Below are 13395 nucleotides of genomic sequence, written 5' to 3' on the forward strand. Positions count from 1 at the left end.
GGGCTCAGCGCCCGCATCGCACTCTAAGGGACACTCGCTCCCCTTGGCGAGAAGAGGGGCGAGCGACCCGGATCCGGGCACCTCCGTCGGCTCGTCGCGGGGGCTTCGATGAAACAAGAGCAGCGCCCCGGCTCCTTTCCCCGCGGGCAGCGCCGGTGGCCGCCCGAGGGAGCGGGGGCGGGGTCGGCCGCGCGCCCCTCCGCCCGAGCCCGGGCGCCTCGCGGTCCTCCTCCTCCTCCTCCGCGCCGTCACTGGCTGCACCGCTGCGGCCCCGGCACAATAGAGACTCCGCCCTCCCTCCTCGCGAACGCTCCGCGGCGCCCGAGCCCGGTCGCCCTTGCCTCTTGCCCCGCCGCCGTCCACCTCGCGCTGCGCTTCTCCGACCGGGTGCCTGGTCCTGGTGCGCCCCGAGGCTCCCCGCCGCCCGCCTGGGCGCGCTCCAGCGTCTGCCTGGTCGTCTGCCTTTCACCTGAGATCTACGGCTCCACCTTCCCCCGTCACCTCCTCTCGCGCGCCCTGCCTCTGTCCTGGAGTTGCACAGTCCAGGACTGCTCGCCTAGGGAAAGAGATGCCCCGGGTCGCTGGGGCGCACCCTTCCACCCGGCTCAGCCGCACCCAGCTTTAAAAGACGCTCTGAGCAGACACTCGGGGTCCAGCTAGGGAGACCCTGTCGCCTCGGTCCTTGGCAAAGACCTTTGCTCCCCGGAGTCATTGAGTCGTTCTTTGAAGGAGCCAAAGCCCTCTCTGGTCGCCACAGGCATGGCCAAGCCTGGGCTGCTCCTTCTCAGTTTCGCTCTGCTTGTGGCTCGGGGTTGGGGGTCCACCACTCCTCCCGCAGGGACAAGCGAGCCCCCAGATGTGCAGACAGTGGCTCCCACGGAGGATGAGACTCTGCAGAACGAGGCGGACAACCAGGAGAACGTTTTGTCCCAGGTAGGATGCTGGTGGAGCCCCACACCTTCCTGTCTAAGTGGTGGCAGGGGCCCAGGGATAGTCATAACTCGACGTGTTTGTGGGGGCGGCTGGGTCCCCTCTGTTACCAAGGGCGAGGGCATTTGATGTTCACGTCTCAGGATATTTTCTTAAATGGAAAGACATGGGTCCTCAAAAGAAAAAAAAAAATCACAGAATCTTTCAAGGTTACCAAATCCAGAGACCAGAGAGCACAAGGAAAGGCTCCGTGGGACTCCAGTATCATTCTTGAGTTTGATGTAAGAGCTGTGAAAAGCATGTCTGTGGCTGTTTGTGGGAACTGGGCTGTGGCAAACAGTCGGCATATCCAACAGGAGGTGGTAGATGGCATCGCTTATGGAGAGAGATGTATGGCTAGGGTGAGGTGTGCATTTAAGACGGAGCGGCAACCTAGGTGATGCCTGCAGAGGGGTGACCCCAAAACAGAGGGACTGACCACATACTGGTGTATTGGGGGGTGGAGTTCCATGCAAGTCTGTGGGATGGCTCATGGGGGCTCAGTGAGATGACGGTAAGAGACATGACTCTGCCGTGCTTGCTTCCTCTGGCTCAAGCCTCCAGACACCCCAGGACCATTCTCTAGAAAATGAGAACCATGGAATTAGAGAACGCTGGCCGGACCTCCTGATAGCCTGCAGTGGAGCTCTCAGGACGGCAGGCGCAGTTTCGGCCACAGTGCTTATTTTTACAGAGGTGGGGAGAGGTGTGGAGGGCAGCGGAGCAGGGCTCCTGAGACAGCTGCCTGCACCTCCACTCAGCTCCCTGCACTGAGCCTGCCTCCTTCCTGTAGACAGAGCCACTCAAACCCCATCCACTAGCTTCCCTCTAAAGACCATGTTCCTCCATTTCCTCTAGCCACCCAAAAATTCACCCTGACCCCTAGATCAAAAAGACTTAAGGATCCCTGATACCAAGGGAGCCATCAACAAAAATTTTCCTGCCACTGGGGCCGCCTGAGAGGAAGGCATGCACGCAGGGTGTGGGGAGCCAGGTGATGGAAGAATCTCGGCAGAGTGTCTACGAGTGGGACAGGCACGATTTACTATCAGCTCATAAAGACCAGCCGCTGAAGTCACCCTCAACTCCACCTCCTTCTTCCACTGCTCCGTTCTGTGTTTGACAACAGCTCAAAAGCAAATATTAGTGTTAGAAGAAACCCAACCTTTGCGAGGAAAGCATTACAGCCACCCATTTCCCCCCTCCTCCCACCGGGTCCCAGCATCCCAAAGAACATTTCCACTCAAACAGGCTCCGTGCCTGCCTGCCTGCCGGGATCGTTGGTCAGAGGAAGGGAATATTTCTGCCTGCCTTAGGAGTGGAGCTGTGGCTTTTAGGGATGCGGGGCTTGTTGGACAGAGATGCCCTAGCTGAGGGAGGCCCTTTTCCCCAGCCTGCACTTAGCAAGCCTGCTGACTGAGGTTTTCCTGACCGGGAAGACAGGTGAGGGCAAGCACTCCGAAGGAAATGCTTAGCCTTGTAGAAGCAGCAAGCACTCCCTGGTTGCTCTCCTGGGTCTGGCCTGGGATTTGAGTTCAGGAGCTGTTCTAGGAGGCAAATGCGCTTGACACTGTGTTAAAACCTTGTTATTCTCTAGATCTGTTTTCTCTCAACTCCTTGTCTTCAAATCTAATCCAGTTGTCAAGTCCCAGGTCCAATGCCACTTCCTCCAAGAAGTCTTCCCTGATTCCACATTGGAGCCACTCTTGGCTTCCACTGCACTTTCAGGACACTTCTCATGCCCCACTCTCTGTAACTATAGGTCTCCCGCACTACAGGCTTCTTGGAGTAAGCTGTCTGGCCTATCATTCTACTTCTCACCGTGGCCCCCACAGTCTCTGGGAGCTACTCAGATATTAAATGAATGAATGAGGAGAGAAGCCAGTAGCCTTCAAGTTTGAATGCTAACCTTCCCATCCCTCCTTTTCTGTTCTTTTTTTTTTTTTTTTTTTGCATCTAAGCCTGAATTCTAGCTGAAGGCAGAGACTATTGGGAGAACGATGGGTTTGTCTGTTTTTTCCTTTTGATGTTGAAAGGCTAAGGCCCCCTGAGAGATGCACAGCTTTCCAAGACAAACGAGGAGAGCTGAACTCTGAGTGCCTTCAAGGGGAAGGCAGAGTCAGCAGATTGTGTGGCAATGACCTAGTAGCTCCGTGCACCAGGCTTGTCCGAGATCTCTGACAGTGCAGGGTGTGGCACAAAGCAGAGGGGGAACCTCCTTGAAGAATCTGCTCCATGCCTGTGTTTGTACACCCCTCCCTTGCTCTCCACGTCCAGTTGCTGGGGGACTATGACAAGGTCAAGGCTGTGTCCGAGGGCTCCAACTGTCAGTGCAAGTGCGTGGTGAGACCGCTGGGCCGGGATGCCTGCCAGAGGATCAACACGGGGGCCTCCAGGAAGGAAGACTTCTACACAGTGGAAACCATCACCTCTGGCCCGTCCTGCAAGTGTGCTTGTGTTGCGCCCCCTTCTGCCCTCAATCCCTGTGAGGGCGACTTCCGGCTCCAGAAGCTGCGGGAGGCGGACAGCCGGGACTTGAAGGTAGGCGCACATGTGGGACAGCGCCATGGGTTAGAGGTCCCCTTAGAAACCCATGAGTCCACCATGGGGGGGGGAGATTTGGGGAGGGGTGGGGGGAATCCCAGTGCGTATAGGACTGTGTCACATAATGCAATGTAATTAATAAAAAAAAAAAAAAAAAAAAAAAAAGAAGAAACCCATGAGTCTGGGCAGAGCCATTGCAGGGGATTGTAAGGTCTTTAGAGATGAGCTCCTGGTCCCTGAGGTTCTCCTATGTGGATCTATGTAAGAAGATCATTTTGACAGTCTAGTCATTTTCAGCTCTGGGCCTGGAGGAAGATGCTGACAGCAAAGTGCACTGGTTTCTCCTTCTGGAGAGGGAGAGCAGCTGCCAGGCCCAGCTGGCCAAAAGAACCTTGTGTTCTGCAGGAAAATTACTGCCACGATTTACTGCCAGGCCAGCATGCATGATGAAGAGGCGGTAGATGGCAGAGGAGTGAATCTTGTGTCCTTGGCATCCAGGCTGGGCTTCCTCAGGCTCTGTCACTAACCTGCTGGGCAACACTTCACATAGCCCTTCGCTGGTGGTGTGGAGTAGCGGAATGAGCTCTGTTTGAAAGTCAGATGGAGTAACATCACAGCTGCATACTCCTGCTCAAGTTATTGAACCTATCTGACTTCTATCGCTTTGCATAAAATTTGCCTCATAAGACTATGAGAAGCAATAAGCTCACCATTATGAACAATAGCTGACAGTCACTTGGGCATGACCACAAATTGTGTGACCATGTAAAGCACTACTTTTGTGCTTGGCTTCTGTACCCACTCATGACTGGTAGTCACTGAGAGTCTTTTAAGCAGAGTAGTAGTTACCAGTACAAGGAGTTTTCCAGGATCTGGCTACATGACTCAGTACTGTAAATCTGTCATTGTCACCCATTATAGCTCTGGGTTCTGCAAGCTTCTGGAACAGTATCAGGGAAATTGTCTGTTAAGAATCAGAGTATCATTGCAGAGCATGTAGCCTGCAGTCCTTCCGTGGACCTTACCCCAAACTCAGGTGTCTGTTTTGGATGGGCTTTTCCTAAACCTTAAGTGCTTCCTTCATGGAATTCTTCATCTGGAAGCTGCAATACCAGGAGATCGCATAGACAAAGACATTGTGTATTTCAGAAGTATGTCCTTAAAGTGATGATGTTTCTAGCTGCTTAGTTGGGTATTTATAGATTACCTGTTATGGACCAGTTATTATAAAACAAGGATAGATGACAAAAATAGACACAACTTTCAAGCAGCACACAGCCTAGTAGAAAGACATGTGTGTGCAAATGATGTAAATCATAAAAGAAGAGCATGGTATTTGTGAGAATGAGTAGACCTCAGGCTCACTTGTTCTTACAGGATTATCCCATTTGCTTATCCCAAGTGCAATGCACATAAGCCATTGTGTTTACCTGTATGTTATTGCCTATATATTTCAGAGGGCCATCTCTCAATTTTTGGCTAGTGGCCTCCCTGTTGAGCTTCCCACATGGAAATATGATAGGAAGTGTCTCCTGAGTCCTGGACTAACCCCTCTCCTTTGCTTCCTAGGTCTCCACAATCATAGACATGCTGGAAGGTGCTTTGTATGGCCTGGATCTACTGAAGCTACATTCGGTGACCACCAAGCTGGTGGGGCGAGTGGATAAACTAGAGGAGGTAGGAAAGATTAAGATTATTTTTTTAAGATTTATTTATTTTATTACAAAGTCAGATATACAGAGAAGAGGAGAGACAGAGAGGAAGATCTTCCGTTCAATGATTCACTCACCAAGTGAGCCGCAATGGGCCGGTGCTGTGCCGATCCAAAGCCAGGAACCTGGAACCTCTTCCGGGTTTCCCACTCGGGTAAAGGGTCCCAATGCATTGGGCTGTCCTCGACTGCTTTCCCAGGCCACAAGCAGGGAGCTGGATGGGAAGTGGAGCTGCCGGGATTAGAACCGGCACCCATATGGGATCCCGGGGCGTTCAAGGTGAGGACTTTAGCCGCTAGGCCACAGTGCCAGGCCCAAAAATTAAGATTTTGGTAGCCTTCTCTTTCTCAGGTCCCAAAGTGAATCAAGCTACCTACAGTATTTTCTCAGAAAGTATGTGCTCTGACTAGACTTTAACCCATTCTGTCCTTTGGAAAAGAAACATGTGCAAAACGTTCATCCAAAATCATGCCAAATTGCTGATGGCAAAGAGAATCGGTGGAACAAAACTGTAAATACTATTTTTATCTATAAGAACACATGTCAGTGTGTTTCTGTTTTCATCTTGATTTTCAGGGAGCTCAGATCTAAATGAAATACAAAGGTGAAATACATATCTTATTCCTAGTTTTAATATGGAGTCAGATTGGTTCTGGATGTATGATTGGTGATTTCGTACACTGATTTTGTTTTTCTTTAATTATTCTCATGTACACCTGTGTGTGTGTGTGTGTGTGTGTGTGTGTGTGTCGAGCTTATCCATTTTATAGAAAAAGAAGCAAGAATGATGACTGATAAGTAACTTCACTACATGGGCCTGTAAGTAGTTGTTTAGTGGTAGAATTTTAAAGATTTATCTATTTTTTTATATTTTTATTGGAAAAGTAGATATACTCATAGAAGGAGATACAGACAGAAAGATCTTCTGTCTTCTGGCTCACACCCCAAGTAGCTGCAATGGCTGGAGCTGAGTCAATCTGAAACCAGGAGTCAGGAGACTCTTTTGGGTCTCCCACGTGGGCGTCCCAAGGCCCTGGGCCATCCTCTCCTGTTTTCCAAGGCCACAAGCAGGGAGCTGGATAGGAAGTGAAACAACTGGGACATGAACCACTAGGCCATCACACCAGGCCCTAGTAGTAGAATTTTAATAGACAAAGGACAACACAGCCTAGAGCAACTGGCATATGATTTTCAATTAGTAGTATGTGATAGGATGTGAGAGTAACGTCTATTACAGATAGACAGTAACACTGACATATACTTTTTATGTAAATAATAGACTATTTAGTTACCAGAAACAAGGTCCACCATTTAGCTTCATTGGTGAGAAGCTCGATGGGTGTGTTTTGCTGAGTGGCATCCAGTTGCTGGAATAATACTCCAAAAGAGGGTGCTGTCTCAAGCTGAAGTCAGTTTCTTTCATTTTTGGAGTGTTACTATAACTGGTACACTTTATAACACAGTAATTGTAAACATACCGTGATTTCTTGTGAAAAAGGTGCACTTTTGAGGTTTGTCATGGAGGAGCTCTGGTTCCCTAAGGAGTTATTAGTGAGTAGAAGATGGGAAGCAATACAGCTGCCTTGTGCATGGCAGAAAGGGACACGAGGTCTGGAGTCAGGATGGGATGAAACACTAGTCTACTATTGCCAGGCACCCGTATCTTAACTGTTTGGATGAAGCAGAATGGTACTCTGCCTCCTTCGTGTGACTTCTGAGGGGGTAAGGTACATTAGTCACAATGAAAATCACTGGAAATGGTTAAATTAAATAAGGCCCTTAGATTATTCTTAAAGAGAAATGGGCCAAACTTTCCCATTTTGTTTTGCCAAGAGTGGTGGGACAAAGATGACAAAATGCTGTAAATGCCAGGATTGGTTTCGGTACAGTCATTCCTCTGCAGAAGTTGGGCACGAGTGCTTTCTCCATGCACGTTGGCCCCGTCCAGGATGAGGCTCCTCTGACTGTCGCCCTTTGTTCTGGGAGGGCTGCTGAGTCCACAGTCCACCTTCACTGATGGAGTCGGATGGGGAGAGTCCCACACACTGAGCTTGCGAGATGGGTTGGGTGGCCAGTAGGACCAGGTGCCTGCTCAGTGTCTTGCTGCTTTCCCCGAGGGAGTCCCTAGGAGAACTAGGTCACCAGGCATCTTGAGTCTTTTCATTGCTAACCTTGACAGCTGGGTGATGAGGATGGGAATGGGCCACATGAACATGCTCTTACTGGATTTCATGCAGGCTTAGGACTCTCCCTCTCACTTGAAATCACACTCAGATCCTTCTCAATAGGCTGAAAGGGAATGCAAGTCCAGTATTGGAAAAGGCCTGTTTCTCAAGGCCCCAGAATCATGTCAATGTGCAATGTCCTTTTAAGAAAACGATTGCATTTTTACAGAAACAAGGCTGACAGCCACTTCTGCTTCCACCTGACCTTGGCAACCTGTGGTTTTCTATCCATCTGGGAGACACTGCCTTGGAAAGATAGCTGTGAAGGGAGAGCACAGCACTTGGAAGGCCAAGTTCAAGCACCTGACCCCTGAGAACGCCAGAGGAGTTGAGGGCTGTATTCAAAAGCCAGACCTGTGTACTACTACCAAGCAGGAGGTTATCTTCTACAGAATAGCACGACTGGGTTTTTGCTCAAAAAAATAATATTTTAGTTGCATCATTGAGATAGCCCTGTTTCAAAAATGGTATGCTAATAGTAAACAATGGACCATACCAAAAGTAATCTTTTAATGTTTGTGTAACATTTTATATATTTAAAAAAAATCATTCCATGTGCATTTAACCCATTTCTTCTTGTGATCTGGATGGTATGTGAGACCCAAGGAAATTGCAGAAGTTGTCTAAGATTATAGAGCTAAGGAGGTAGGACTGGAGTTCGGCCTCCTGATTCTGGGTCCAAGACTCTTTCTAATCAAACCCATAACTTTCTTCGAATCATCATCATCTGGCAGTGAGCATCAGTTTTTCCTAACCAGAACTTACAAACAATGGTTCTTCCAAGGGGATTTCAATGCAGAAGTCTGGCTATGTTCCATCTGTCCCATTAGATGGGATTAAATTTGAGTTTGAGATGGTTCCACTTGGAGGAAGGTTTCCACAACCTGGACATTCCAAGGCAATGGAGTGCTGTGGGGTGGCAGTAGAGTCTTGGGATGGGTCTGGGCTTCTGGACCCATGGAGTGGAGCCCTGCATCTCTGCTTGAGGTCGTCTCCTGGCTCGTGCCTGCTGACTGTCTGGAGTCTGCAGTAATTGAAAAGACAGAATGTTGGGTAAATGGGAAAAACACTCCCTTTCTACCCTGACTCTACAGGAGGAATGGAAGTCAAATTCTGCCCCTGGTCTTTGGAAATTCCTGAGTCCCCAGGGTAGTTTTCTGGAGGTCAGTCGGGACAGAGGGGATTAGATTGGAGGGGCAATTTGCCCAGAGTGAGATCCATGCTTGGCAATGTGATCAAATGCACACACATGCATCTATGGGTCTATAGGAGGAGCTAGAAATGGAAACTTCATTTGCAGATTAAACAGGAAGGAAGGAAAGAGAAAGCAAATCTGAACGACAGAGCCTCACCCCTTGGTAAGTCAGCTCAGGGAGCTTTGCCGGGTGCATTAATTTTGATTAAGTCATTTTTGTCTTAAATTGTGAGAAATAAAGGTGCCAGAATAATGGCTAATTCTCTGCCTGCAAGTGCCAGCATCCCATAAGAGCACCAGTCTCTCCTCTTTGTAAATCTGCCTTTCCAATAAGAATAAATAAATATCACACCGGTAGACAGATAAGTGTGTACAGAACTGTGCATGCACAGACTAACAGATGTCTGTGTACCACCGCCCGGTTCGAGAAATGAGATGATGTTTCCATGCCAAGAGCCACCCACAGGCTCCTTCTACTCATGCCCACTCACTGAGTGGGACCTCATCCTGCCTTTCCTGTTAACTGTCTTTCTTGCTTTTCTTTACAGTTTCATCATCTAAACATGTGTCTCTATGATAGTTTCACTGGGTTTTGAATCTTATGCAATCCTACAGAATCTGTGTCTGCATATGTTTGTGTATTGGTTGTCTTTGACTCAATTGTATGTGTTTTATAACTGCCTATATTGTTTTCATGCCTTGTGGTTTATCCATTTTTACTGCTGTGAAGTACCCTATTAGATGAATATGCCACAGTCTACGAGTGTCTGTATATTCTGCTGGTGATGGACGTGTGGGTTGCTTCCAGTTTCCTGACTCTTAATGACCCTTTCAGTGTCCTGTATACAAACATCTTTGTGCAGGAACTGTGTGTGGTCAGTCGTTCTACTTGTCTCCGACTTCAGAGGTTATTGCCAAATGGTTTCCCCAACAAGTACAAGTCTACACTCCCTCCAGCAGGATATGAAGGCTCTATACACATGCTGCCCAACACTTGATATTGCTGCATTTGCAGATTTATTTCAGTTTGAAAAGCATGTCTTCATGGGGCCATTTCACCAGGTTCCAGAATCTTAATTCCCTGCGCTTGGGTGAGGCCAGTTCTATTTTAGAACTGATCCAGCGAGAATTCATGGTGAGCGTGCCCAGAGCATTCCCTATGACAGAGCCAGGCTGACCCTCACCTACAAATGCCAAGGAGGGGAAGAGGATTAAGGAAATGTGATGTGTTCGGGAGTTGGGGAAAGTGGGGGAGATTGGTAGGCACAAAGCATAGGAACCAGAGAATTTAAAGGAAAACCTACAGTTGCCATGTGGCAAAGGCAAAGCCTGTTTATTGCATACACTGTTGGGTGTGGCACTGATTTGGTTCCAGAAAAGATTGCCCTAGAACTCTGGGAACCCTTAGAGACTCAGAGAGCCTGGCTGGTTGCTCAAGCCTGACCACGAGACTGAAGGCAGCAGGACTAGAGGCCTGGAGTACACCATCTGAAACCACGTAGTTCTGCCAGGAGCCAGTTTACTACTAGAGTAGAGAAAAAGACACAAGGACAGGTCATTAAAGTAATCTCCTCTACCATCGAGACTTTAGCTGGATTAAATCATTCTCATAAAAGTGGCAAATGTTCGTGAGGAAACGCCCCAGCCTCACGTAGCTGCAGGACACCTGTTTGCAAGTTCTGGCTGTGCTAATGCTGGGGCTCATATGCCTTTGTATGTGTGTGGGTGCAGCCTGTGATTTCTGTGCCTGAGGCCTCGCCTCTTCTCCTGTGTATGTGAGTCTTTCTACCCCCTGGGGTTTGCAAACCCTGGCTGTGAGCACTGATGTGCGCTGGGGGACTTCGGGTGTCAGCCAAACCTGAACCTGTGCTTCTGATGAGGTTGCTTGCAAAGATGATTGAAAGTCCATGATGGGTTTATCAGACTCTTCACTGGTCCACTCCCTAGAATAGGCTGAGGGCTTCTCTCCCAAACCTAAAGCTCTGAAGGTTTCTGGCTGGGAGGCAAGATCAAAGGAGCTTCCCTGGCTCTGGGGGATTTATCTTTTCACCAACTTATAGGAAAATGCAGTCTTCATCAGTGCAGGTCTGGCTGGGCACTGGGGGGGACCTCTCTCCAAGCCCCCGATTTCCTCCTGCTTTGCACTGCCATCAGGGACTCACTACCGACTGAGGGAACTGGCCTGTGTGTAGGGCTTTGCCCTCAGTCACTCTTCTTGGAGTGCAGGCGTGGAGGGACTGAATGTATGGCTGTCCTCTGGGGAAAGGCGGTGGGTCGAAGATAATGTTTCCGAGATACATTTCAGCTCTAATGTTATGTAATTCAATTTCCATCTTCATCTGAGTTCTAGCCAATATATTTCCTCTCTTGAGGCTATGTATACCTCCAATCTAATTTGCCACTGTGGAATGTAAAGTTTTCTTCTTAGCTAAAGGAGCTCAACATGCGAGAATTATCCCTCAACTGCTAAGCTAGAGCAGTGTGTAGCTGCCAGGACATGTGGCTCTGTTCTCAGCATGGGTAGCCCACCCCTAATATAGAGTCTTCCCCCGAGGCCTGGGTTTCTTGCTCTTCACTTCTGACTTCCCTCTTGGTGTCTGGGTGGTTTGAAGGTGCCCCGGGCACGAGTCCTCTCTGGTTCCTCACCCAGTCCATGATGTACAAGAGCTCCCTAACAGCTGTTTGGTTCAGTAAGGGATTTAATTGGCAGCTGGTGATTTCTTGAGCCCAGGCCTGCCTATCTGTCCTCATCAGCTGTGACTGGAGGGATTGGGCAGAGGCCTGCCTGTCCTGCCATCAGGAGCTCCAGCTGTTTTCCTGGGGCTAAGGGACAGCTGCGGCGGGGGTGGCAGTCTCAGATCACAGGTCCCAGCGATGACGAGGAGGGCTCAGGGAAAGAGATGGGCAGGACAGACTGTGAGCCTGCTTGCCCCACACCTGTTCCTTTCACTCCACCAGGAACCATGTGCCTTCTGCCCTTAGGTTTGCCATGTGCCTTAAGGTCCTGTGCACATTCAGCCAGGCGGCCTCTCAGGCAGCCCCTCTTAGAGCCAAGGTTTTGCCCACCCACAGTCAGTCCTTGTCTGCCAACCAACACCCCAGCCTTAGATTCCTTCCTGACTGCCACACCAAACCTTAGCTCTGCTATCCTTTTTGCACCTGCAGATCTGTCACTGAAATCTTACGAGTCTACCCAGCCCCTTGCCCCTCGGATACATCTGCAGTCCTACTTAGTGCCAGACACCAGCCACGCCAGCCCCCCCTTCACTCTTCACATCAGGAGGCAGGCGTCATCATTCTTTCTTCAGCTGGGACCTAGAGCGAATTCATTACATACCTTACATGGTTCCAGGTGGTGGGTGTTTTACACTCGAGCTCGAGTGTTGCCTCCCTCCCCATCTGCTGTGCACACCCCTGACTGGCATCAGAAAGCAAGATCCTAGACTACTGACAGAGCTCCTTTCTGGGTTCATCTTTGATCCTGCTCCCTACATGTTTGGCCTAACTGGTGCCCAGTTCCACTCCTGCCATACCCATTCTTGTCCAGGAGCTGGCAAGGTCAGGATGTAGTCCATAGCCACGGAGCAGCCTCCCCTACACCTGCAGCGTGGCTCCTTCAGCGTGGGTGCTAACCAGTCGTACTTAGTACCTCCAGTTCCGCTCACACTCCCCTTCTCCCTGGCTCAGGGGCCCTGTCTAGCTTCCATGCATCTGTCTGTCATCAGCACCCAACACCTGTCCCCATCTGGTGTTGAGGGTTTGTTTTCAGAAGACACCCCCCAGTGTCCACCGCCTGCTCCTCTGGCGCATAGCCATGGTTGAATGAGCACCCCAACCCATCGACTCCACTTAGCCCAGGGACTCCTCACAAAGGTTCCTAGGGACTTCGTTGTGTCCGGCCTTCCACACAGTCCCCTCTCTGTGTGCCTTCTCCCTCCCCTTCATTCCTCTACCAGGATCTTGCCAAGGGGTTGTGTGGTGATGCACTTGCTCCTGCCTGATAGGATCCCTCCCCATTTCATCCACCCTACTGCCAGCACCGCCTGCCCCTGAGCAAAGCTGCACACATCATAAATGTCAGGGTTGCAGCTGTCCCCGAGGGGAAGAGCCTGAGGCATGAGGTCATGGGCTTACCCACCTTCCAGGGCAGGATTGAGAGAGCCCTCTGGGCGGGCAGCATCCCCCTGCTTCCTCCGACCTCCTGGGAGGCACCCGACAAAAGGCCCTTGGTGCAAGGACAGCAGAGCCCTTGGCGAGAATGCCACCCTTCAGGCTGGGAGCAGCTGAGTAGGGGTGTCAGGGAGGGGCAGCAGCTGCTGCAGCTGCTGCCTGGGGGACACCAGCTGGCTTGACCCCCCCCCCCCGGCAGGCCCAGGGGGTGATGCCACCACCAGCCTGCTGTTTATTCAGGCGGCTGGTGGGCTTTGCCATTCCCTGGGGCCAAATAAACCTATTGCTCCTCCAAACTCTCCAAGCCAGACCCACTCCCATGCTCCTCTGTGGAAACCCGGAATAATGGCTCCCTCACAGAAAGCAGGAGGAGGACTTAGAGAGAAGCCCACTAGGGCCTAGAGACCCAAGGATCTGGGAGGGGAGGGCGGAACAGGGGCAGCATCTGAGGGGCTGGGCCTTTACTCACAGCATGTCTTACGCTGGGCTGATGGAAACTGTCCCAAAGTGTCCAGGGAGCAGGTGACACTTGGGCCATGCCATCCACTATGCCCCATGGTGCCATTGCCTTACGTGGCTT

The 13395-nt window shown here is 50.4% G+C and overlaps 1 protein-coding gene across 4 annotated transcripts in view; it reads left to right on the forward strand.

Annotated features, from left to right (window-relative positions):
- Nucleotides 1-285: 285 nt before the first annotated feature.
- The window catches only part of OLFML2B (olfactomedin like 2B), a 35813-nt gene continuing 22703 nt past the window's right edge, over nucleotides 286-13395 (forward strand). Inside the window, exons 1-3 of one of the 4 annotated variants that reach the window (XM_058678041.1) lie at nucleotides 286-933; nucleotides 3247-3510; nucleotides 5083-5190. In XM_058678041.1, the coding sequence (XP_058534024.1) occupies nucleotides 760-933; nucleotides 3247-3510; nucleotides 5083-5190 (546 nt within the window). In that variant the 5' untranslated portion in view covers nucleotides 286-759. The remainder of the gene's footprint in view (nucleotides 934-3246; nucleotides 3511-5082; nucleotides 5191-13395) is intronic. The other 3 variants (XM_012928147.3, XM_004589117.4, XM_058678040.1) reach the window with 3 other exon arrangements.

The sequence above is a fragment of the Ochotona princeps genome, chromosome 20 (assembly GCF_030435755.1).
Source record: "Ochotona princeps isolate mOchPri1 chromosome 20, mOchPri1.hap1, whole genome shotgun sequence".
Lineage (NCBI taxonomy): Eukaryota > Metazoa > Chordata > Mammalia > Lagomorpha > Ochotonidae > Ochotona > Ochotona princeps.